Below are 27533 nucleotides of genomic sequence, written 5' to 3'. Positions count from 1 at the left end.
CTGTACCCCAGCCAAGCAGAGCCCTGGCCAGCCGTGCACCCTGGACCACGAGTGCAAAGCACTCAGCTACAGCCTGTGCTGTTTTCTCTCTTGGTCAGCTTGCAGCCAACCCATGTTTGGTACTCCCCTTCCTCTGCATCATGCAAAATAGGCACTTTAAAGAAGCTTCTCTAGCTTTCTGTGGGGGAAATGGGGGTAAAAGGAAAGTGAGCACTACAGATGGCCTGCTTTGGGGCAGAAGCATGCTGAAGACCTGTCTACAAGCACTGGAAGTCATCAGTCCACAGAAAGCATCAGATCAGAAGCAGCCCTGCCTCCATCTGTCACGAAAGGTGGACACTGCCCACCCACCACTTCTCTTTATTCAGTCAGCCCCAGTCCCACGAGATACTGGTTCATATCCAGTAATCCCTTTTACCACATTCCCTTCCTATCTCCAGTTCTTCACACCCCCACCTTCACTCCCATGCTGATTCTGCTCCTAACATTCACATTTAGCTTTTACGTACTGATTTAGCCTTCATACACTGATTGGAATGAACCATTTCAGAGGTCACAGCTGGCTACTTCAAAGAAATAAGGATTTTTAAACTTGAACTATCATTTAACAAAGAAGTGCTTTTTTTTTAAGAAACAGATTTGTTTCAATTACTTAATAATAATAATAGTAATAATAATAAACATTAACCTGTCTCTGTGGAATAATTTTTTTTCTTTGACTAAATGACAATCTGCTTGAAGAAAACATTTCCAAGCTAAATGAAAATGGATTTATATGGCACACACAAACTGTAGTACTCTACAATGTAACAAAATATGCAAGCTTAAGCAAATTTACCACCTGCTACCATAGCAAGGGAACATGGTGGAATCCTGCTCACAACACAGCATCTCACTATTGCAGCTGGATGTTTCACTACAGTGATTAGTGTGCATACTGTGTCACGATTAATTTCTAGTACTAATACTACCTTCATACAGTTTTTCACTTACAGTCTCAACCAGAATCTTTAATTCAAGAACATTTTGCAGGTTTTTGGAAACTCACAACTGACATTCTTACACAGGCAACACTGTAGATGATAAAAGGGCATGCAACATTTTTACTTCTGTTGTTACCTCGCCTAATGAGAGCAAGCTAACACAGCATTATTATTATTGCTTCATTTTGGCTGACACCTTATTAAGTTATCTTTCTTTTGGCACCCACTTTCTGCAAAGCAACTGAGGCAACTTTTCATAAATCTGTTGTATATACCATATATGTGTGTACAACACATGTATACAACATATTTAATAATTATTTTTTCCTCTTGACAATTAAAGTCAATTTTCTGTAAAATGCATCTTAACTTTACACTGGTGTAAGCACTTATTCTGACAAATCCAGAAGCTTTCAGATTTGACTAATTCATATTCTACCCAAGAATTAAGCAAGAAATGTGGGTCATGAAGAAAATTTATATATAACATCTCAGATTTATTACCATATACTTCCAAAGATTTTATGGATAGCTATCACCTGACATTATATCTCACATTCATGTTCTCCTGGCAGTTGGAAACAATTTCAACCACTACTTAGAAACAAAACCAACAAACCAACTACTTAGAAACAAAAACATGCTTTTTTTGCTGGCATCTCATTCAAATCAGCAGCTAGAAACAGATGAGGAACATAAACCTCAACTGTCCCTTAAAAAAAAGGCCACAAATAATCCAGTTTTCTGAAATCCTCTGAACTCAACTTTCTACAAAAAGTGCTTTCTGATGAGTTCTTATTTTGAAAAGACGGGGGGCAGTGCAGGCTAAACCCTAGAAAGCAAAGCAGAAGTAATAATCTCTTTATGGCAGTTCATGGTAAGGAAGTGACTCAGCTGAGGAAAATTACAGAGTCCATTTGGAGACACTGATTCCAAGAGCACCGGGGTCTGCAGTCAGGAATCTGGCACAGCTGCACTGCTAGAAATGTCAACTTTCACAAAGTCATAAGCCTGAAAAATACTATTTGCAGTAATTCTAAACAGTTTTGTCTATCTCTACAGCATTTTTTTGTTGTGAAAAGAAGATGTGAGGGAACTGAGGATATATCCTCTAGCTATTTCTCAAAAGGCCGAGCAAAAACAAAGCAGGGTTTCATCATAAGTAAGTCCAATTAATTTCTAAGTAATTCAAAAATTGCATTGTAACTTCTTTGAGTTTTCAATTACCCTTCCACAAACTCAGCAAGCAGTCTATTCTGCCCCATAAGCTATTGCAGAGAAAACTTGTAGGCAGCTCTTGGCACATTTAGAATTAATGCCACAATTACTAAGGGATGAAAAACCTCCAGCACCTTAAGAGTGTGCACTAGAGTAGTTTTCGATCTGCAGATCTCAGGTATCTACAGATTACTTTTAAAGGGTGGGCAAAAGATATTAAGAAAAGCAAGCTTGTGTACAGGGCGCTTGAATCATCAAACATCATGAAACAAGAGGCTACACACATCCAGCAAAAATCCTGGGGAGCAGGACTTCCAGATCAAAAAATGTATGTGCATCACTGCTTGCTAATAATTCAAATAGCCAAGAATCACAATTACTATTGTAATAAAAAAACTACAGTGATTTTTAAGTACTATATGGACTAAGAAGGATTGCATTGAAGAGTTTACTGGTAAACATACAGAACAGAAGGAAGGTATAGAAATGGCTCAGGCAAACAAGAAAGTGATCTTGAGTCATGTCAGGTACACTGTCTTTGCAGTTAACTTTTTTTTTTTTTACTAATTAACAAATCTTCTGTTCCTTCACAAGGATTCACGAGTTTTTACAAGTGGGTAACGAAAACCATTCTGTAAAACAGAATTAGCTCTCCAACCATGGATTATTTAACCACAGAGAGTGCTGACAAGCAAGAAGCCCAAAATGGCTGATCACAAGCTACCCCATTTTATCCCAAGAATTCAAACAGGGAACAGGTCTCCAAGATGCAATAACCATCAAGGTTGCTTCTTCCCCTTCAAATGCTCTCTGATTCCCAGTGCCTGTGGCACTCTTAGGGATGCAGGCCACAGCCAGTTGTAGCAGCAGCAGTGAGGATGCAGGACACATCCAGGACCGGCAGTGCCTCCGGGATGGCGGAGCACAGCCAGCCCTGCAGCTGGCAGAGCTTCTCCAGCAGCCCAGTGAAATGGCAGGAAGGAAACAAAGCAGTCCCTGCACCCCTGGGAGCAGCCCATGGGCTGCTGCAGTCCACAGCACCTCCTCCTGCTCTCCCTTCTTTTCCCTCCATGAAAGAACAAGAAATTATGGTGAAAATTTTGTTCAATTGCCCCTCAGGTGCAAATCAGGGCTAAAAGCTGCAAAAAGTTTTCACAGTTGGAGGAAGAGTTCGTAAAGTTGTACGCTTGCAAAGGGGTTTAAATCTCATGTCCTTCACTAGTCAAAGAACAAAAAAACATGTGGAGGTTACACTGATGTTTACAGATGGCTGTCTTCTTGAGTTTAACTGTATTATAGTACTTTAATTTAATTAGCAGCCATACCTATAGGAGAAGTACCATAATCCATACGCTGTTAGTCACAGCCTGAGCTGAGAGGTACCTGGAACTTTTGTTTTCTTTCCTGCTAGGTGGGTTTGGATGCTGAAACACTACTCTGGCTTTTGCCTATGATACTGAAACCACTTTCATTTGAACTTTAAACAACCAAGAAGAAAATGTGATTGCTTACACAAATCCTTAAACTTGCATAATTGTTCAGATGTGGGAAGGTGTCTTCTTCTAGATAATAACATTTTTGAAATCAATGCACAGATGTAAGATGAAGTTGTCACTCTTCTAAAAACACACACTAATGAATTTTGAACTATGTCAGACAAGAACAAAGAGACAATGGTGTCTTTTCTTGTAAGTCAATTTATAATCTATAAAAGAACATGTCTTGGTCACAAATTTGTATGGGAAAGGAATTCACATTTCAAAAACTGAAACAAGGAGAGATGCTTACAAATGAGTTCAAACATTGGAGTTAGAAAATTTTAATTTAGGAATAATTTTTCCCTTGTACTGAGAGCACCTGCATTCTCCAACGACAGCAAGGGGTCTTCAGCAGATGACAAGCAAGTTTCAGGTTCCACAACACTTACTGTTGCTGTTTGTAAGCACTACAGCTAATAAAATGCACACAGACTGTACGAGCAGATCCTGAATTATTATCTAAAAATCTTGCACAAAAGCATTTAGAATACAAAATATGTGGTGCATTTATACTGAAGAGGCATTATGTTTCTCCAATAAAAAAAATTCTTCAGTGTTAATGTTCTCAAATAATATAAATTGCTTGCATCAACAAACACAGTACAATTAGCTTGTTACCCTTAAACTGAGTTTAAAATAAGCAAATTGTTTGATGACTTTGATGTTTTCCACCCAAAATGTGCTGGCTAATTTTTCCATTCCAGTTCCCATTCCAATCTTTTAACTGCCTTAATCTCCTGCCCTCAGATGTTGACCTCCTAAGAACAGAGGTCATAGGTTAGCAGAGACAGACCTCAAAAGATCTGGACTATCAATTCATGCCTGAAAGATTTCTCTTCCACAAAAGAACTACTAAAAAAGCAAATTCCAAAATCCAACTCCACAGCCTGCATAAAATGTAAACTTTTTGATAAACTGCATTCATAAATATTCTAAAAAGATTGTATCTAAACAGTCTGAATTAATTTCTGTAGGATACAAAAATAAACCAAAGGCATAGACATGGAATAATGACAGAACTTCAAAGATAAAAAAAGGAAAGCTCTAGACAGGGGAGAATTAAGAGTCGGCATCTTTAACCACAGATATGTATGTTTTAAATGTTTCTAATCTCTACATTTGAAAGTACCATTTTTCCACACCAGGCGTTTTTAAACACAATTTGTTTTCTTGTAAGGGTGAAAGTATGAGATTAGCTGGCTCAGTAAATGAAACAGCACTAGTTAATACAAATTTTAGTCATTATTAGTGAGACTACTACTTCACTTTCTTGCAATAATCAGCCACACAACAGATTCCTTGCTGCTTGTTCAGTCAATGAGAGAACAGATCTCATTAAAAAAATGCCAGATGTTTCTTTTCTATGTATAAGAGAAATGTATAAAATTGTAAAGGAGAAAGATAACTTCAGGAGGCTCCAGGGAGGTAGAAATACAGAGATAATAAGAAAGAACCATTTGATTAAATTATTTTTGGGATCCAAGGAAAATCTGTATGTTACACAATGAACATAAAGACAAAAATTCTAGAATTTCTCACTAGTGGAGTAATGATATTCCCACATTTAATAACATAAAATCACATTGAATTACTTACCAAGGAAAATAAATGAGGATTATTTTTTGACTTAGAAAACTAAAGTGCTTACACATTTTAAGTAATTATTAAAAGGAGGTGTAGGCACATATTTCTAACAATTACTATTTGACTGGATAACCATTATTCTTCAAAAAAATATATCAAAACATAAGAACTTGAAAGAATTAGTCTGATAAACAGGAAAGGAGAGGTTTTTCATTTGCTTACTAGAAAGAAGTGTTTTACAAAAACTAGGGAGAAAGAACATAAATACAATGAAACCTTCAAAAAGGTAAATTAATAGGCTTCAATCTGAACTACATACAACTTCTAATCCTATTGCAACTATTGATGGCTCCTTCTCATTGATGGAAGAAGTAACACTGCACAATTCTGTAGTACAACTCATCAGGCAGACACGCTGACACACACTGACTATCCTTTTGTTTTATTGTATTAGTTTAGCATAACAAAAAGGCACAGATACTAATTTTAAACACTAGCAAATCAGAAATTGAATTTAAAACACTGAACTATTTCAGCTTTTATACCGGTGAGAATATATTTATTTATCATTAAAAGAAATCAAAGCACTCTGGTTAAACTTTGATGCAAAGGCTGTTGCAACATTAATTGAGCAGTCTGTAGTTAACTGTTGTTTGCAGAGCTGCCTAAAGTAAATTAAATGTTTAGCATTTAAACTATCCAACAGCTAAAAGGGTAAAACTCCAAGTGACTTCCATAATAGAGGCAGCCATTCAACACAAGACCAGTGCAATTTAAATAAACCAAATTTTTGTACAATTTTTGTACTTTTGTACTTTCAGCTATTCATTGTAAAAGCTCTAGTGCCAGGAGACTCAACACTGTACAATTATAAATTAATGGAGATCAAAGAAAAGAAATTGTTCAGCTCTCTCCCATATTTCATAGTGAACTTTCACAACTCTTTCTTCCTTAACCATTCCACTGTTACTGAGCAAACCCAGCTCCCTCTTTCCAATCAGTAATGCCATGCTTGGCTCGCTATTCCTCCAGCTTGGCCACAGCACCTCTGCTCTCTTGTGCAATGCTCCACTTCCTCCCCGAAACTCTCTTCATCCTCATCCTACAGTACAAACAAAAACCAGTCCAAATCCCCAAACTAGTGAGAGCAGTATGCAGGCTAACTTCTACAAATCCTATTATCTACCCATTCAGTATTCAAAAGAGACGGAAATAATTTACACTGCAGTAACAGCCTGTGAACCCACATGTGAGTTCTCCTATACTGCCTTTTCTCATCTGCTGCATGAAATACAAATTACTGTATCCTTCTTCCTTAGCCTACTGAATTCAATGCTTGAACTCACCACTAAATCCACATAAATCGTGAACACAAAAAATACTGATGTTGGGCTCTCACGAAGATCTCTTTGTACACTAAAAACATTAATTACTTTGCAATGTCTCTACAAAATTGTGTGGTTTATTTGTGAGAAATGCACAGGATTCTGGAGCACAAGAAAAAAAAGCCAAAATTATTTTCCAGAGGAGCATTATTCTAAGCGCCCAATCTGAAATACCAGTGCCCTTGGAGCACTTACTGTTTTATAGCACCTGATGCATTCAAGGCAAAGCTCAAACTGAGCAACTGCAAGGGCTGCATTTGGTGGTTCTGCAAAACAAACTCCAGATGCGTTACATTTGTCACCTGGTAAACAAGGAACACACAGTAAGTAGAATATTGCAGCAAGTCCCATTTAGGGTCAACCCTCCCAGATCCACTGGAATCACCCTAGCTGTTGCAAGGCTGCAGAGCAGGAGCTCACATATCACTTGTGCTTCAGCTCTTGACTTGCAGCAATTTTTCAAAATGCGGGAAAATTCAGTTGAATCCCTGACTGTGCATGAGAGTCAGGGAGATCCAGGGAGATCCAGGTTTTTCTCTTGTCCCTGAAGAGCAGCAGAACTACCAGCATTGAGGCAACCATTTGGAGCCTGGGAAAGATCTGGGCTTCTCACACTGACACTCTTCACAGTGGTCTGTTCTCCCTTCCCTAAGTCCTTTCTAATCCATCTCCTTCCTCATCTTCCCTGTGTTTGTTTTCCTATTCCTGCTTCTTGCTAATCTTCACCATACCTTTTATCCTTGAAATATCTTCCTATTACCCTGCCTGCGGGATTGTGGATACCACAGGAGTGTTTCTATTCAAGTTCCACTGTCTCTTCACTGAGCAGCTTGTCATAACCAGAAGAAGCAACTGCAAAGTCCCACTCAGTCCTGCTACTTCTGGATGGAGGATGCCACATTGCTGTGCAGGGGTGGCTTCAACTGGTATGTTTTTCCTGAAATAAGAGTCCCTTTCCTTGTGTAAATATGCCCTTACAGACTCATGACTTCTTTCAGGACACAGCCTGTATGTCATTACCTGCTTGACAAATGCTCTAGCACAGGTGCACTTTTGGGGGTGGGGATGCACAAAGGAAGAGCAGCATCGTGCCTGCACCACCACTATGGAGATGACTACCTCTGTGACACATTCCTCTTATATAATGAGCTGCTGAGCTGCTTGGCAAAATAAGATATTGAAGTAAATTCACATTTTAAATTATTCATATTTAAGTAGGTTTGATCTTTAAGTGTCAAGGACAGAAACATGAAGCCACAGCTAATAAAAGAAACAGCTGTAATGATTTGGAATTACATTACCACACAGTTTTTATTAATTTGAAGTTAAAGTGCTCCAGAACTTTTATTCCTTCTAAAGAGCATCAGATTCATCCACAGTGGTAAATCAGAGGCAATGTTTCGGCAATATCTGATTTAGCATATACACTATAATTCATTTTTCTCCAGCTTTCAAGTTTTTGATATCTTTTTCAACAGGCCAAACTATATGACAATTATTTCCATCATCTGGAATCACCATTATAATCTGTCCTCAGTGTTGTGTATTTATTACGTTTTATGTTTTATTATTATGTTTTGAGTATGTTTCCTAGGTGATGCTGGAGTGCAACATATATTTAAAAACAAAAAAAAACAAAACAAAGAAATGCAACTGTTTTCCTAAACTAGAAGATTTGGGGTTTAATTGTTTAATTATGCTGAATATTTCTGTCATAAAATACAGCACAGGCAGTCTGCACCTTTTGAAAAGGCAGCTTATCCTGTGAGCAGGTCTGTTCCCAGTTCATTGACAGCTATAGCATCACACTTGAGTGTGATTCAATCAGTAGAGATGGAATTGATATAATAACAAGTTTGAAGTAACTCTGCTGTCCTAAACTAGCTCTCCTAGTCCATTTAACTTTAATTCAAATGTCCTCCATGGCATGCCACCACACGTCATTCAGCTCTTTCATGAGCTGAAAGCAGCACAGTCTGTAGTCAGGATCAGTATCAACTTAAAACAGAATTTTCACACTTGGGAAAATATCTTCAAATAATGCGCTGTTCCCTGCCATTCTCAAAGCACAAGATTAAGTATTTACTGATTTGGCCTGTGAAAATGTATGCACTTTTTTGTTTATTTTTGTCTACTTGAAAATAGTATAGTAGCAAGAAATTAAACACTGAGAAACAAATTTGAATTTAAGAAGAAGATGCCAGTTATATCAGGAAGATTTTTTTTAGAAACAGAATGATTTTTTGAAAATTATTTACTGAGATAATTTTAACATATACTCTACTGGATTTATGCATAATGTCTGTTAAATTGAGCAACGTTCTCAATTCTTTTTTGCTTCTAAACTCCTTCTGGTGTGTGTAATCGTTAGCACAGGTAAGAATGCAGCGGGATCATCAGGTGTATCAGCGCAGGCAAAGGCCTGAACATACACTGAGAGTTTACTGTGAGAGAGAGCTCACCCCTTGATGAAAGAGACTGGAATAGTCAGAAAACATGAGGCCTAGAGAAGACATCCGATTAAAGAAAAATATCCTGCGTTCCAAAAACAGTGTATGTACTTAAGAAACCCATCTGCTGTGCAGGGACAGCTTTACTCTACATGAGACTGCATAGAAATGACACCTTCCTACTCACTTCATCTGTTCCTGGTATGTTTGCAGAATTGAATCTACTTACTTTAGCATCAAATTTGGATTTCTTATTATAAACACTGTGAAAAATATGGGGCCTCTCTCTTCTTAACTGTACATGCATACAAACAGATACCAAAAAACTTTTTCCAGGCTCTACTCTGTTCTGAGCTTGCAGTGATGAAAATCACACTTGGATATTGCTCAGCGGTATCATGGCTACCAGGTTCCAGGCTCTTCCCTTGGCACCGATATTTGCATTTACTTGAAGCACATGAAAAGCCCCACCAGAAGACACGAGATGGAAAGGCAGCACATATTTTTGCACGTTTTGATGATTTGTAGGCCCAAGTGCAAAGCCCAGTTCCTGCTTGCACCCAAGTGTGCAGGCTGAAACACTGCATGGTCATGCAAGTTCACCAGCAACGGAGGATCTGAAAAGAAATCTTACTTCAAGCAGTCTTGTGATGAATTTGGTAGTTAAATTCTCTGAAACCAAAAAATGGCCTTTTAAATGAATGAGGAATTGCTTGTATAAGCACCCAGCGCACTACAGTGTGCCAGGGTACTCCAAAACATCTAACTGACCTTGGATCAAATTAAGCTTTGTAGCCTGCATCTAACGATGGGCACTTGGCTTTGCAAATTTAACCATGATTTAAAATTTTGAATGGGATTTCTTCCATGTCTTCTGAAAAACAAAACCTTATATTCAAATATTATACATGCTGTTATTCCCAACTGTAATAATTTCTACACTTTGCTCCAACATGCAACCACTGATCTTTCAGCTCTGCATCATGGCTCCTGACTGAGCTACAGAATTATGGAAGAGAAATCCAGTATCTTTTGAGAAAGGCAGCTCCAAGGGCCGTATGCTGGATCTGGGGGTAGAAGCTAGCCTGTCTTCCAAGAGGTGAGGTTTTCCTGCTTCTGCTCTCACTCTGGAACACTTTCCCATAGTTCTACACCAGGCATTTCAGGAAGACTGGTTTAGTTACACCTTGTGCCAGGGAAGAAATCATCACACATAGTGTGTGGTCCATAGGTATTGGGAGCTATTCACACCAGGCAGTGGCAGTTGTTTTCTCTTTTCTCTCTTAATCCACTTTCTTTTCATTTTTTTTCATGCCAAAAATATTTGTTCTTGAAGAGCTGATTCTGTTCTTAGACTGGACAGACCAAGTCCTGGAAGCACACTGTGTGTTTGTTATGAAGGAGGACTGTGACTGCTGAGCTCCCTTTAAACACAGATGGATGATGTAGATTTTAACAAGGGCTGTCTAATGAATAGATGCAGTAACACTTTTCAGAGGCTTCTGACTTAAGACTTGGATGGGTCTGCACAAAGACGAGCAAAGATTAACCTCCTGCCCTAGAGATCCATCTCCAAGCTAGCTTTCAAGCCTCCAATCCACAGCACCAAGTGGTAGCTATTTTTAAAAGTTACCTACTTTTTAACCCTACCAACAAGATCCTCTGGTGTTCTGGTTTTATCTCACTCCTGGAAAACCCAAAATGTTGCTAAAACTTCCAAAGGATTGCCAACCTGAGGGAAAAAAACAAGGATGAAAAACTTTGTCCCTAATGTTTGTAGCCCTGTGAAGATAAAACCTTCTTAAAATACCTGGAGTATTGCAAGCTCTTAAGGTGGTTTTTTGTTTTCTTTTCCTTTTTTTTTTTTTTAATTCAGCATTCTGCAGTTCCTGTTACAAGCAGTTCATGTGCAAGCAGTTTAGTGGCTTATTATGGCACAGTCAGCAAATATCAATCCTAAACTTATGTAAAGAAGCCCAACTCAGAGTGGTTTATCCCCATTCTAGCCCATTGTCTAGACATGCAAATTGTTACCTCTATAAAACTCTGCACAAATAATACCAAGCTTTGCTTGAGGATCCAAAAGGAAGCTGCATCCAGCAAATTCAGGTACTTGACACTTCATCTAATTGTCTTTTCAGATGAGTAGTCGATACTGAAGGAATGCTTAAACCACTATTGCCAGAGATAGAATGCTATACCTCCCTAATTTTTACAGTCTCTCCTTAAATATGTGCCTGTGTTGGAAAGATGACAGTATGCCAGAGGGACTTCATTTCATAGGGCAATTTTCACATAGGAGAACAAAACGATGGCTGTCTTTCCATTCTAAGTTTAAAAGGTTGTCTCAGACAACACTGGAAAGAGCAACTAAACACCCAACAAAATCATTATGATGCAGGGAAAGAGCAAACAGTCAAGAAAATGCCCTATGCTTGAAAAATGGGAAAAGCAAAAATGAAAATTGGAATGAAGAGATTCTTGCCATCTAATACCCGGTGCAAGGGAGCCAGGGAGGAGGGGTTCATGTTCTAATTGCTGAAACACCACCCTCGAGTAAGGTCCTTATGCAAGGTTGTATTTCTAAGAAACTGGTGCAAACCATGCAATTTTTGCACTACTTGTGTGTCAGCCTCCTCTTTAGAAAATGGCAGAACTGTGAATATAATCTACATTGAAGAAGATTAGGAAAATTTCACTGTTTGACAGTAACATGTTGACACCATTTTGTGCCAAAGGCGACAACTCCCTGGCCTTGTTGTCCATTTTCCTGGTTGGATGATTCAGTTTGCCCGTTCCTCACTTCACCCCAGTGCTGTTCAGGACCTGCCCAAAGCGGGTCCCTGGGGCTGGCCAAGTGGACATATCCCCTTGGTCAGAGCTGGGCATGGTGACAACCAGCCCGGCCTTGCTTACTGTCAGGAGAAGGGACTGACAGGCTTTCCCCACCTATCTGCTGAGCACGGGTTTTATGTGCTTCTCCCACTTTGGTACTAGCTCAGGGCTCTCCTCCCCAGCCCATACCACTCCCATTATTTGTATCTCCTCCACAAAAATCTGCTCCATTCAAGCCGTAGGAGGCTTTTCTATGAAAGTTAGATTATACACTTGAGGGTGATTCAATCAGTAGAGATGGAATTGATATAATATCAAGTTTGAAGTAACTTAGTATCATGTAACTTTGCTGTCCTAAACTAGCTCTCCTAGTCCATTTAACTTCAATTCAAATGTCCTCCATGGCATGCCACCATGTGTCATCCCTTCCAGCATCACACCAGCTTAGTGGCTGTTTGTGCAGATCACGAGCTTTTAAAGAAGACCTTTAAGATTTTCTTAATATAGTCTGACTTCAGATCATCCACAATATGTCTTCAGATATTAAAACCACTTTCTGCCTGACTCAGACACAAGCTAGTTTTAAGTGACAGTTCACCCGGGGAGAATTATATTATTTAATTACAGCCCCTCCTTCCCTAAGCGGCTGTACTTCCACCCCGTGGGTGGTTTAGAACTATGTTCTTCTTCATTTGAAAATTATGGGTTTGGTCACATTCAAGAGTTACTGGTGAACACCATTTATAACATCTTAACACAAAACCACTTCTTTTCTAATTATTCCTCCTTCATATTTAACTATATTGGAATAAAAGTTTTCAAAGTGCTGTATCCATGCTGCAGCACTCATTACTGTTTAGCCAGCTGAGCTACAAACACATGGCTGTTTCACCAGTCATATCCCAGGGTGTAATTCAGCATCACCACTTATCCAGGGGCAATGGTTCTTTGAGCTCCATTATTTTAAGCAGCTCCCAAATCCCTTCCTCACCACTCACTTGCAGGGCTGCACTATAAACCATGCCAGTTAAATTTTTCATGTCAATGTCCAATCTCACAATGTAGTACTTATTTATTACATGTTTAAATTAAACTACTTACTGACACGGGTCACCTGTAGTAGAAAGTTTCCCTGCCACAAGTGTGATGTTAGCAGAAGGTATTAGAGGACTGAAATTACATAAATTAGAACCGGGAGGTGGAGTTATACTCTTAATTATTTCTTCCTTGTTCCCTTCTTCTTGCTTTATTTTATTGCTTCCATTTTGGTGTAAAGATTTCAAAACCAATAGAGGAAAAAAAAAAGAAAGCTGTCAACCTCCCCATCTCCCCCAAAACACTCCACATGAAGCAAGTGCCAAGCTAAGCAAATTCAGCATAACAGATACACTGCTGAAAAAGTATCCAAGTTTGAGCTCCTAGCAGGAATATTTACAGATACTGGGTAATACCTCTAGGCCCCAAACATAACTCTAGGTTCTAGTCCTGTGAGCATCATGCACCTTTACTAATATTGTCCCAAATGTCTGTGGGTTGAATTATTTAAATGTACACTGCACTAAAGAATATTCTCCCATCTATATAGATAATTACAACTCATAAAACAGTCCTTTACCTGGTTTCATTTTAGGTGACATAGAAACACTGGGAGTGCTTGTTCAAAAAAAAAAAAGAAAAAAGGTAGCGTAATTTTTTCCTTCTTCCTTTTTACTCTGGTGGGTTAGGTTCTGATTACATTTGTTCTACTCTAAACCACAGATGTGTCTACAAGTTACTAAGTACTTGATTAAGTGTGATTTCAGAGTACTTTATCTTTTCTGCAGCAGATCCTCATGGTCATTCCTAGAGAGCAGCATAGCATACTTTTGGGTCAGCTCACTGCCAAAACTGAGCAAAGCACACTGTGTGTGGAATGTGTTAAGAGCTCCTACAAAGCCAGCTGCAGCTGGTTACAATGCAACTCCTCACAAATATTACCACAGCAAGGTCCCCACAGCAACAAAACTGCAAACTACAGGGACCCTGAGTCTATCATGGAAGCCTCACAAAATCCACCAACATTGGTAGCCTCAGTGTCAGGACTTTTTTTTCCTTCCCGTCTGCACATACTGCTGCTTTTCCCTTTTTTCTCCCCTCATCTTTGCTATCTTTAACTCTTCTCAGTAATGAGAGTAATAGAGTCCATTCAAATGGGATCCAGACAAAAAGATGCACTGAGACTGGGCCCTCACACTCTTACATTGGTAACATAAAAAGAGATGAACACAAGAAGTTGGAATTAGCTTTCATAAATGGAGGCAGTTCTCAATACAAGAGCAATCTTCAAGAAACTTTTCACTAGACATGTTGGAGGTGCACCTTTTTTATTGTCTAGGCATTCAAAATTAATTTTCCTTCAAGCAAAGACACCTCTTTTCACTGAGTGATAATGTCAATGCTACTTCAAACATTTCAAATTTCAGCCTTTTTTGGTGTCTTATGACTTAAGTGTAAGAATTCTGAGACAGAAGTGGGTAGATGTTTTTGCCCACATTTTCACATTCAAATTAATTCAAATTAATTTTAAATTTTCCCCTTTTTTAAAGGCAAGTGAACATTAGAGAGTACACTGTCTCATAAATCAGCCCCCCACACTGTTTCTCAGGGTATATCTGTTCAGCTTTTTCTATGCTTCAGCTATGAAAAAACATGATTGAAAGCAGAATTAATCTCATTTCATTTTAGAGATTTGTAAGGGAAGCATTTACAGGATTGGAGCTAGGATCCCTTTGTAGTCCCTGAAGAGGAACAGCAGAAAGGTAAGATGCAACCCCAACATTTTATGTGCTTCCCTAGGATGAGATGAATTCCACTTGGAAAGAACTGCTTACCCCTCCATCTACTACATTGTATACTGTAGATTGTTCAAATCCCTGCCTCTTTCAATATGCAGTCTTCCCTGACTGCCTACAACCAGCCCATTTAAATTTCAAGGTTTTTGAAGCAAGAGCTGTCTTCCTTCATACACATGTGCAACAAACAGGTAAACAGGATCACACCAGCATGACTGTGGTTTTTATTTGCTGCCAAAGTATGAAACATCAAGAGCAGTGGTAATGCTAATACCCTAAACAGATTAGCAATTAGAACTCATGGAAAAAAAACAATGATTTAAATAAGAATAATACTGAAAGCCTATTGCAAAAGTAAAAAAACCCACCAACACAAAATGAGCCATTGCATGCAACATGACTCTGTAAGGCCAGATATGGAGAAGAATCAAAAAGAAAGCTTTGTCCAGCTTACAAAGTCTCTCTTTGTTATCGTTATGGATTCTGATCTGTTACAACAGCAATAAATTTTGTTTATGGCTTTTAGCTTCCACAAAGAAGGTGAAAGAGGGACAAATATCATGTTGTCTCCAGTCCTTAACTAAAAAAAATTTAGAAACGGGGTGGAGGGGACAAAAAAAAGGGCCTTTTAACAGAGCTGAGGACAAGTGGAGTTCATCTGTCGCTAGTAAAGGTTCCTGATCCCAAATTTCTCAAACCTTGGCTACATTGCCTTTCCAGGTGACTCTATCTTTCCTAAGCTACTTTTTGCTTCAGAATATGCAAAGAGAGCCATCACCTCTCAATAACGCCATACATTAAATGCTGCAGGCAGAACCTGGCTGTTTAGATGTTCTTGTTTGGATCCTCACACTGTATTCCCCTTGGCCTCAGTCATTACAGGTCTGGGCTGGGCAACAGCATGAGAAAAAAAGGGTGAATTCACCTAAATAAAGAAAGAAATAAATAAGCTTTCGAGCAGGAAGGCTGTCCTTGGTGAACTAGGTGCAGGTGGCTTTGTAGTGGAGAGGATTCAGAATTTCTTGAAGCCATCAGAAGTAGAAAATAAAGGATAACAGTGCAGTACAAATCAGACTGCTGCACATATGTACAGACAAGTGCAGCAATCAAAATTAACCTGAAATTTGTAAAGCATTATTAAAACAGCCCCTCAGACCACCAAGAATTAAAACCTTTGAAACACCTTATACTTTGTTCACCAAGTAAAAAATATAATTAACCAAATTATATACATCTCAACCCTTACTGCAGCACCTACATTTTTTTCTATATAAAACTACTGATGCAGTTTAATGATAGTTTAGATAGTCTGTTTAGCATCCACAATTCTCACCTAAACATGACATTATTTCACCTGTATTCAGACTGACCTCTCCAGTCAAATAGCAATATCTTCAAAATAATATTATATTCCTCTGCAGGCTCCTTCTAATTTAATAAAACCTTCTCAAGTAAAACTAATCAGTGGGTGATTGATGTAGTTGTATAGATACAGCTTTAACAAAATGACTAAGCTACATGTAAAAGCCAAATTTGCATAGAAGGGTTTCCTTTCACAAACCAATAAAGGCTGAAAACATAATTTCAAGAAAAACTTGCAAAGGAAAAAAAGGGGGAATAGCAAAGTAACGTAATTACCTGTCTCCCTTTGGTTTTCTTTTTTGTACTGTCTTCCCTTTGGGTCGTCTTTCACTTCCTAAACAGGGGCTCCCACCAGGGCCTGTTACCCGTATTGATTCAAGGCCTTTGGAAGATTTCTTAAAAGTAAATTCCACAGGTTCTCCTTCTTTTAGGCTTCTAAATCCTTCCATGTAAAGCTTGCTCTGTAAATAGGAAAAACACTATTGGTTACCATAGTCTTAAAAACAGTATTTACATTTATAATCAACAGGACAAATGACCCCATCTACCATCCTGTAACACATACAAGTAGAGTAACAGTTTCCTCTGCATGAGCTGTAGCAGATGATACTACAAGTTATAGTCCTGGATATACTGAAAACCCCATTCAGCACTAAACAAGTAAAAAGAACCTATTTTCAGTATCAGCAAAATTGAAATGACATTTTCCTTTTCTGTGATGAATGCTACAGATGAAGCAGAAGAAAGGCTGTATTCTCAAAAGCCTTCAAAACTCTTAACAGGTCTCAGGAAGTGAAAGGGTCTGGAAAGAGCAAATGTTCACTTCAGAGCAAATTAATTTATGATCAAAGTTTTAATAATTTGCATTCTTTATATCTGAGACATGGGTCTGCTGCTCTGAAAATGAATCAAAGATACAGCAAGCATGAGAGGGACGAGGAAGGCACTCTGAACAAAGTCTGCTGACATGGGCAATTCAAATATCCCAAGTGAGCTGCTGAATTTCTGTTGACTACACCAAAAATCTTATCTACCTAGCATGATTTATGCATGGGTTTATATTTTCATTCACAGAAAAGGAAATTTTTATCATCAGGGCAAGTGAAATAAAGACTGATAAATATTTTAATATTACACTGCAGTAGAAAAATCTTGGACAAGCTGAAGTCAACAGGAGCTTACCACTGATTCTGATACAACAAAAATTTTCATCATGATTCCAAACAAATTATGTACAATAGTAAGTAAGCATTCCAGGACAAATCTGATTAATCAAACCCTTAAATAAAATTATAATCAAGTTAAATGACAGGGAGGCTTTTGGGGGTGGTGGAGATAAAATGGTTGCAGTACACTTTTATTTTAGAAATTACACAGTACATGAATGAAATCAGTTGGACTCACAGAGAATATTACAAAATACCTCAATTTACACACATTTAGAGGCTTTTCAGGAGAGTTGTAACACGTATTTTCTTCCTTTGCTCATGAATTCCTCAGAAGAAAGAGAAAAAAATGTATCCTGACTGATTCTTAATCCATTCTCTACCATTCACTTGGCTGAACCACGGAGTCAAGGAGGAAATCTTCACTGCAGGTGCCATCCAAAGCCAGTCACATGTCAAAAAAAGCCAAGTGACACACAGCTTGCATCTGTTACTTGACAAGTGCAACTAGGAACATGTACAAATCAGATGGCAATCCCTGACATGGGCTCCCTGTAACCACTCATGGGAGGTCTGCAGAACCATGACACTGTTATAGCAGAGCACAAGAACTGACAGTTCTTGTCACAGTTCATAGTTAGCGTACAAAGAGGAAGCTGGTTTCTTCACAAGAATGCACAGAGAACAGGACCAAGAGCAAGAGCAGTTCCCCCTGAGCTGCTACAGAGCAAACTAGTTTCAGACATAAGGAGAAATTGCTCACTGTAAAAAGAATTAAACAGAGAAGCCCAAAGTAATAGTTCCCTTTGCTGGAAAGAGTTAAGATTCCTCTTAAAAGAGCACTTAATAACCCAATTCAAGGCCCTGCTTGCAGCAAGATGTTCAACCAGATGAAATCAAGGAGCCTTCCAACCTAAGCTTTCCTGTGATTCTGATATCTTAACCCAGTGCTAGTGAGACTGGAGAACAGGATTACAGTTCCTGGTTCTGCAGCAGAGCTTCCCTGGGGCACCTGTGTCACTTAACTTCCCCCTGTTTTTCTGAAGAGGGGTGCCACTGAAAAGTCTATTTTTCACAGCACTAATAGGCTAAATTATAAATGATAAAATAATTTGGAATATTGATTTTAATGAAATCATGTGAAAGCACATATGCCTCAGCTTTCTGAAACTTTCTGAAAGTTCTCAGTGACCCAGCACAAGACACTACTGCTGCTGGTCTGACTGAGTGGCTCAGGTGCTTGTAATTTTTCCAGCAGCCAAAAGTAACCAAGAACACAGCTTCACTCATTAGGAAAAAGGCTGGTTTTGCTTATCCAGTCGTGCAGTTCTAGTAGGCTTGGCTCTCAAACACAAATGCAACAGTGTGAAACACGAGACAAATCACTGATTTTATAGGCTAGAGGCTGAGCACTATTTAAAAGGTGGGGGGAATAGCATGGGAGGGCTGTGGGACACATGAAAGAAGAAATATATCTGTTCCCTGAATCATTAGCTTGGCTTTTTTAAAAAGTGAAAATTTAGGGCATGAAAAAATAAATATGCAAATATTCTTACTAATGCAACTGGAGGACAGTAATTGTACACAAACCAATGAAACAAACCACCCAGGAGGGCAGCATTATTTCAAACAAGCTCTCCACTTTGAAATGCCTGTATAGCAATAAGGGGATCTTTGCCACAATGAAGAAACATCCAAGTTCAGAATGTGCCAAAAGAAGACACCACCACTCCTCAGCTGAAACAACAGACACTGCCTGTCGTGTGAGTCCATCTCTAGGTCCATCTCTTCTGTCTTCACTGGCCACCAGGGAAATCTTGATGAAAGGAAAGACCTGAACAATGTGTATTCTGTCCTAAAATAAGCACACAGTGGAATGTTCCAAAACCAGACAATCAGTACAACACAGATGGGTGCTAATCACAAGGGAACCTCAAAGGCATAAGCCCTTATTTTCCTGCAATACTCAACACAGCATGGATGCTTGTCTACTTGTTTAATTACAACTTAATGAAGATACAGTTAAGTCTCAGTAAGAGTTAGGCAATTTTTCCTGAGTTTCACCATTACTTAAAAATGCCAAAAGGTTAATATCTCATATATATAACACTGTCTTCTACTTTATCTCAAAATAAATACTTGCTTAAAATGAAACTTAAAGCAGGGCATTATTAGTATTCTAGAACGTTTTTCTTTTTCTCATTTCACTGTTAGCAACAGAACTTGATTTCTAAACAAAGCACTCTATTTACAAGAGATTTTTAAACATCTAAAAGCCTAAGTAAAGCAACAATCATGCTTTCATGAATCATGTTATGCAGGTGTACTTTTTTTGCACGTGTTTTTTTTGAGCACTTTTAACAACAAAAAATGTTGAAAAAGCCCCACTTCAAATGACTTGCACAGTTCACTCCCTGAATAGATCTCAACAGAATTTCAATGTGAGAGATGGATTCGGTGCTGTCTGACTTACTGTGCAAATGTATAGCTCATGGTGAGATTCTCTGAGGGTGCAGTAACAAACAATTAAAAGCCATTGTGAAAAAATGGCATTTGGAAACCAGCAAAACAAATCTAAAACCTGAATCCCTCTTAACTTGTCTAAAGGGCTGGACAAAAAATATCTGTAAAGTTGATAATTTAATGTTGAGAGACCTAGCTCAGTATTTTCCTCACATTACTTAAACAAATAAAACTGACACAATTAAAAGCAGCCAGAGTTTCAAGTCAGTGAACCATTTCTAGAGCCCTGAATGGGAGGTATGGGCACACCGCCAACAAACAAAGAGAAAAACTTAAAAGCAACATGCTTTTCCTTGTTTCTCTCTTTCAGCTGTCAGAGACTTTACTGTTATTTTTACCAGCAGTCAATACAGTGGTTTCAGACTGGAGCACTTTTTTTAAAATTTGACAGGACCATTTATGGTGGTTTGTTGGTTTTTTCTTGGTTTTCTTTTCTTTTTTTTAGTAGATATCCTCATGTAAATTCTCACACCTCTCTGTTACAAGCAAGGGCTCAGTCCAAAATGCTGGCACTCTCGTAGTAGTGTTGGTAACAACAAATATGAATAGAAAACCCCATGATCACAAGTTCATGGAAAGTGTTTCCTACTGCAAAACAAAAATCAAAACTTAACCAGTATAAACTGTAGTAGCAAAATGGTCCCCAAAGAAATGCACCAATTCCTGGGCAGTGTCAGGGAGTGCTTACAGCTTTCACCAGGCTCTACAAAAGAAAGGAAGTTTGGAATTAAGGATCATTACAGGGGCCCTGATTGCCTCAGATATGTGTGCATTACTTTTAATAAGTGTGGGGAGTGGAGTGAGTGCCTCATCACAACTTTGCCATTTCTAGTCAGAGCTGTGAACAACTGCTGTTGCAGACATTAAATCCTTTAGAGGGACAAGGGGGCAAAGTTATTTGGTGGCATTCTGCTTACCTCGTTTATTTTCTGTATCTCTCATTTCTGACCCTTTTTATCTAGTGATTGATTGATTGCTTAGTACAATGACCAGACGCCACCAGTATGCTGAGTTTCCCAAAGTAAGAAAACCGTTATCCCTCCAAAATGATCTACAATTAAATCCAGACATGAAGGAGAGCATATTCTAAAGCCCAACCACAATAAAAATTGTAAGAAAATCTCTCCAAAACAATGTTGTGTAGTTCCATCAAGAGCCGTCAACCTTTGAGTAAAGCAAGGGTACACAGTGAGAGGACCCAGAAATTAAACAATTTACACTGGATGCATACTAGTGCCCTTCCTTGCATTAGAACAAAACCCATGCAGAATAGTATCAGTTGCATGATACAAGTCCTGCTACGAGGACTTTTGCTGTTGACCAAAAGTTCATTCTAGGAGGTTTGTGGAGACCATGTATTTTTGCAAGCAGAATGCTAAAGCAAACAAAAAATTCACTACCCTGAACAACAGCCCCTCCAAGGGCAATGTGCAGCTCTGCTGCACTAACACAGGATTTGAAGACTGGGAACTTGCAAAGCACCTCAACACTGCTCCTGCTGACCCTCAAAGGCTTGTTCCTGCTCCTAGAAGCTTATCTTGCACCAAATCTGGCACTTCTTTTGGTCCTCCCCATAAGCCAATTTAACTCGCTAATCTGACAGGAAACAAACTCAGTTTAAAAAGAAGGGGGGAGGATAAGAGGAAGAGGAAACAGAGATAGATTTTTGTTTTTCCAGTGAGCTAAATCTATTCACAGAGAAGTTCAACGAGCTCTGGGGCAAACACAGTGGAAACAGCAACTTTTTGAGATGAGAATGTGCTCCTTAATGTTTTATACAGAAAAACAAACTCTGCAGCATTATACAGTTTTTTTTAAGCTTAACATAACACAAAATAACTTTCAAAAAGCTACAAAACACTATTTCTCAAAGATTTCCACTTTAGCTCTAAGACAAGGAAGAGCCATGTACACTACATGTATAAAATATTTCTGAGAAAGGGTGAGCTACTGCAAGTAACTTTACAGTAGGGAAAGAGCTGGTATGTAGGCAATAACCACATGCAGCTGGTACACTGCAATTTCACACCTTTATTTACTTGGAATTTGTTTCTGTCTTGAATTTCCACCATGACCGTAGTCATGTTCATAACCTTGTTTCCATTCATCATCCTGTCGCTGTCCCCACACTGTTATTTTTCTTACTGAGAAGTGTGCAAAGGTATTTATTTAACTTTTGAACAAAAGGCTCTGTCTAATTCAAAACCACCCTCCTTATACAACAGAAAGATTTCTTCTTTCTCAATTTATCTAAGAAACTTCCATTAATGCTTTAACATTTAAGAAGTTTAAAGTAATTCTAACTCAGCTTAATACTTACAGCTCTTGTTCCATTACAACTTCCAAGAAGCGATTTCTTTTGATAATCTATTCCTTTTTTGCATTACCTTTTCTCAACCCAATATCCCTCCCAAGAAAAGGGTCTCTGCTAGAATGATTAGGTAATTTGCTACAACTCTCCTTTTCCTTTACTTGGGATTCAAGTTGAACCTTTTCTCTATTTAAGTTTCCATTACTTCAGCTCACCTATGGTTACTAAAAGGTTTTCTTAAATTTAACACATGTATCTTAAAAAAATACAGCTTTCTGTCATGTCATTTAATTTACACCAAGTAAACACAGTTCATGTTTTACCCTCATTTCTTAAACAAGCATATTTTCTGTAGGGCCAGCAATTCCATTCAAGCCCAAAATAACACAACTTCTCTTTGGAATTACTCTTTTGGTAGGAAAGCTATTGATGGTTGTGTACAGAAAAAACACATTATTATATCATAATATTAAACATGTTGACTGTATATAAATCTAAGCTAGATATCTACAACAAGTCTCTCATAATTCCTTCACAAAGTGATTTTGGCCAAATAGGTTCTACTGTGTCCATGCTACTCTTTGTTTCCAAGGTGCCAACTTCACTGATGACACCATACCAATTTTCTGCATAATTTTAAGTGTTTTTGTTCAGGACATGAATGCAATTTGGCTATGTTCTCGCTGTCTCTGTATCTGGTTACACATCCAGCAGGGCCTGCTCTGATTTTGTATACGAATAAAAAGAGCCTGGATGTTAAACATATCTTTTGCTTTTTCTCTTCAACCTAATCCTCTTTTCCTGCTATAGTAAGTATATTTTTTGTTAGTGCAGCACCTACACAACTAGTGTTCTGCTAGTAATTTTCACCCTTTTCTCCTTTTCATAGACCATTTATGTTACTGCATATACAATCCTCATTTAGCCAATTTTCATTGTTCTGTGCTTTAATACCAGGCATGAAAATCAAATCAGTCTCCTCTCTTATTTCTTAGTTTAATATTTTCTCATCAGTCACACTAGGCACAAGAGAGAATTGACTCAGTTCAGTCAGTTTCAAAAGGGAAGTTTCTCTTTTCCCACCAAAGCCTCACGTTGACTCAGGAAGAAAACCGTTTAGCTCTCCTTGGCAGTGCCAGGTTTCTGCTTTGTTTCTGCTCCCTGAATCAGTTCTATGCAGTCAAAAAACCCACCAGCACACCTCAAAAGAAGCCTTGTGAATGTGCAGCTATAGCAGGTAAGGCTGTCCTATGCAGCACCTTGCCAACACTTACATTGCTTCAGTGATCTCCTGAAACCACACTATTAATCTCAGATAATTTAATCTCATACTGTAAATCCCAGACTCATAGAAGTTCCCCCACTGAGAAGCATCTTCTTCTCTTGATGGTCTCCCAATGGTCAAATACCTCCAAGCTCCCCTCCTGCAAGTGTTCCCTTGCTACCAGCTGACTGTACTGCTTTTGGGAGCTCCACAGACACCCCAGGATGGGGGCCCTTTCCTTCCTTCACTCACCACTGAGCTAGTCCACCCTCAGGCAAGTGCAGTCACCCCATGCAACTGAAAACACCTCTTTCTCTGTCCCAAATACTCATCTGCTGTAATGCAGTTTTGCAGAAAACCAAAGGCTCTTTTCTACAAAGATTAGGAACAAACAAACAAACATGACCTCTTATGGAATCAATAAACAGGGTAGATTACCCTCTTTCTATTTTCATTAGGATGAGGCTCTTTATTCCCCACCCCTCAATTTTTATTCTTCCAGGATATGAGGCCCTGATGTCCAGCTGACCAGACTCTCCAAGGCATCCTGGTATTCAATCCATTTTAGTGATGCTTCCAAGTGGAAAACTTCCCAAGAGGGAGGAACACCATCATCAGACTCTATGGTGTACCTCTTCCCCTGACAAAGTGCAATAAACTGAAAAAATCATGACCTGCATACTTTTGTAGTGTCCACCTAGGCACAGTATTTTTCAAACTTCCTCTCAGTTAAAAACCACAAACTTTCAAGGCAGAGGTCAAAACAAGCGACTCCTGCAGCTCATCTATTACATGAAGAAAGGAGATATCATACAGAATCCTAGACCTTTTCTCTTTCTCTTCTGGGAGGAAGAAAAAAAAAAAAAAGGAAAGAAGAAAAACAGTGGGCCACCAGAAAATCCATAAATACCACCAAATCTACTCCTCTAACTTCTTCCAGAATGGATACAAATACAGTGAAACATGCAAGATGGATTTGGCTGTCTCCTGTCAGGTATCTCTCCTGTAAGTTTAATAGTGAGGACAGAACACAGCATGGCTATACTTGACTCATTTTAAAAACCACGCTGAATATACTGAAACACAGTTATCTTCTAGCAGATCTAAAAATTAGCCAACTTCAGCGTACATCATTCCATAGAGGTGGAAATCAAAAGCACAGGAAGGCGCAATGTACAAGTCACAGTCTGCTGCCTTTTTCAAGTACAGAAAATGTACTCTGGTAGAAAGCAGAAAGTCAGTGGTAGAGTTATGTCACCTAAACCACAGTTTCCTGCAGATATACTACACCTTTCTGGTCTCATTACCCATGTTTCCAGAAACAACTGCAGCACCTCTATTTTCCATACCCTACAATGTCTGCGACCTTAATTTCTGTGCTCCTCTATACACCCCCATGCACAAGAACGACAACCCCTGTGTCAAGAGATGTTTAAGCTATATAGAGGTTTCTTATCCACCTCCCTTACCACCTCCCACCATCCCAAGACATTGCATATAATTAAAAATAAATTAGGTTCAGATTGTGATCTGCTAATTCAGATATATCAGGATGTCTCTCTGCACATGCACCTTTCCCTTGCTCTGCATAAAAGTGGCCTGAGAGTGATGTTTTCTTACTATAGATCCCTAACATCCATCTCTGAGGAAGCTATTCCTAACTTTTAAATTGTATACCAGCTGCAAAATGGTACCAGGAAAATTCTGAAAAAGCAGTTCATCCACCTTTTTGTAACCCCTCACATGAGAAAACTTAGTGGTTCACACTTCACTAGAAAACAGAAGAATGGCTAACACTGTGGGCAGCTACAGGAGCCACAGGCTGACACTAAAAAAACCCTGCATCTTAAACAAATGAATCAGCAAATCAGCATACATACAGGGCCCTGAACCTCCTATTCTCATGGCAAAATCTCCATTTCCCCATATTCTCATGGCAAAACATATCCCAGTTATCCTGACCTGCCTCCTTCTTCCTGAAGCATTGTATAACAGGTAGCCACCAACAATCCTGCCGCCCAAAAGGGAAACAGAAGATTAAGGTGATGGTAGCAGGGTTGCGTTTGTAGCTACAGGCTAACAACCAGGACAAAAAGAATCTTACTTGTGGAGCAGTAAATTGATGTATGACTCTGGGATGGTAAGGAGGGAGGTAAGAGAGTTGGATCCTGATGGAATGCAGCAACTGGACTTTCTCAACAGGCCAGGGACAGGGTGATGGAAGGGCTGAGTAATGCCAAAAAAACAGGGCTGGTGCCTTACAGAGAATGGGCTAGGGCAATGGCCTGGCTGAGGAATGAAGCCAAAACCAAGCTGTGAAAAAGAAGTGGTGGATAGTTACAGCATGTCCAAGATCTCAAATCTCCAGAGAAGCCAACTGTGCCCTCTTCCCAGTCAAGTACTGGGAGCAGAATGAAGGTTTACAGGCCAATCCTGACTTGGGTCATGCTGGCAGTCCACCCCTGCCCCTACCTCCTTTTTTCTCTTCCTCCCCAGCCACCTCTGGGTTGGAGTCTGAAAAACTGTCCTCATATCACTTCCACCCTCTCCAGGCCCTGGGTTGAGAACCACAGCCTGCCAGCCCAGCACAGCACTGTGACTGCAACTTCACCTCAGAAACCCGAGATCATGCTGAAGAGAATGTTTTCTGAGAACTACCATCAGCTGCTTTAGTGCAGAGCTCCTCCAAGCTTCAATAACCTCTTCTAATTCTTCAGAGAAAAATGCTGCCTGCTTGAGAGCTCCTTTGAGCCAGGGAGTGAGGGAGTAAGTGAACATGCTTGGTATTTTAGCTAACCGAGAGTAACCATGCCCTAAGCAATTCCAAGATAAAAATCCATTATCTTGTAAACAGACACCTCTCTTGAACTATTCACCAGCTTTTGGGCAAACATAGTTTTCACTTTTATGGTACAGGTGTCCTTGCTTCCCACCAAGGACTCACCAAGGTCCTACACAAATGACAAAAGAAGCCATCCACAGGCAATACATCAATGCTGCTAAACCATTTGGAGTCAGATCCTGTATTTACCATCTATTTTTTAATTCCTGTTACTTAATATGCCAATATAAAAGCAAAACACAAAAATAAAATACTGGTTAGAATGTTTGTTTACTAAAATCAAAGTCTCCACGCACACAAGAATAAAACAAGATTATCTGACAAAATTGGTGGGGTTCAAATGTTGGCTACAAAACAAGCAATAAATAGGCTGAAACTTTTATTGGGGATGATTACTTCTTGTCACAACATTATCTGTACTGTAAATGAAAACCCTTTTCCCTTTACAATAAAAGAAAAATTAACAGCACCATTTATACTATATTAACAATTCCTAACTTACAAGTCAAGGTCCCTAGTACTTCTATGATTCCTTAATTATGGCTTCCTTAGCTATTCTTGTACAGCAGGTTACACACATTTACTCAACTTTTAATGCTTTTTGTTAGAATGAGACAATCTAGCATGACATCAGTTCTACCAACTTACAGGCAGCTATATTTTCATTTGAAACAATTTTATCAGAATTACAAGTATCTATTAGGTATTCAGATATCTGAACAAAAGAACCCATTTGGTTTGGATGAAGAATGAGCACAAGGTTATTTTGTACTTCAAACATTAATCACTATTTCTTTTTGAGGGAAGGGAGTGGCAGATGATCTAAATACATGATAATCAAGGTACTAGATAGCAGTGAAACTAGTAATAAAAGTCTAATTGGATGTAACAGGAAATGAGTGACTGACTTCAAATTAAAATTATTTTTTAGAAATACATAGCAGTGGGAGGAGATAGCATTGAGGGTTCAAAAAGTAACTTGAACTCAGCAGCACTTTTAACTTAGTATTTGAATACCTAATTTTTAACTTTAATGTGAACTAGTTCCCTAAACAGCTGCATTTTAAAAATTGACAGAAATTGTTGGTTTGGAGCCACTTCTGTTACCAAATCTATATTCTGTTACAAAAGGCACAACCTGTGTTTCAATTAAACACCTCTGAATTTACAGTGATAAAAATAAGAAAACAGCATTTGAGGCAAAACCCTTCTCAAGTAAACAGAAGGCATACTAAAGTGAT

General features: G+C 38.8%; 1 protein-coding gene across 2 annotated transcripts in view; it reads right to left on the bottom strand.

Moving 5' to 3' along the window:
- LIN28B (lin-28 homolog B) overlaps positions 1–27533 on the bottom strand; it is a 97621-nt gene that overhangs the window by 24322 nt on the left and 45766 nt on the right. For both annotated transcript variants that reach the window (XM_038133329.1, XM_038133330.1), the window contains one exon: positions 16463–16647. In XM_038133329.1, the coding sequence (XP_037989257.1) occupies positions 16463–16647 (185 nt within the window). The remainder of the gene's footprint in view (positions 1–16462; positions 16648–27533) is intronic.

This window comes from Motacilla alba, chromosome 3, assembly GCF_015832195.1.
Source record: "Motacilla alba alba isolate MOTALB_02 chromosome 3, Motacilla_alba_V1.0_pri, whole genome shotgun sequence".
Taxonomy (NCBI): Eukaryota; Metazoa; Chordata; class Aves; order Passeriformes; family Motacillidae; genus Motacilla; species Motacilla alba.
Note: the sequence above shows the minus strand (reverse complement) of the source record. Positions and strands in the feature narration are given on the sequence as shown.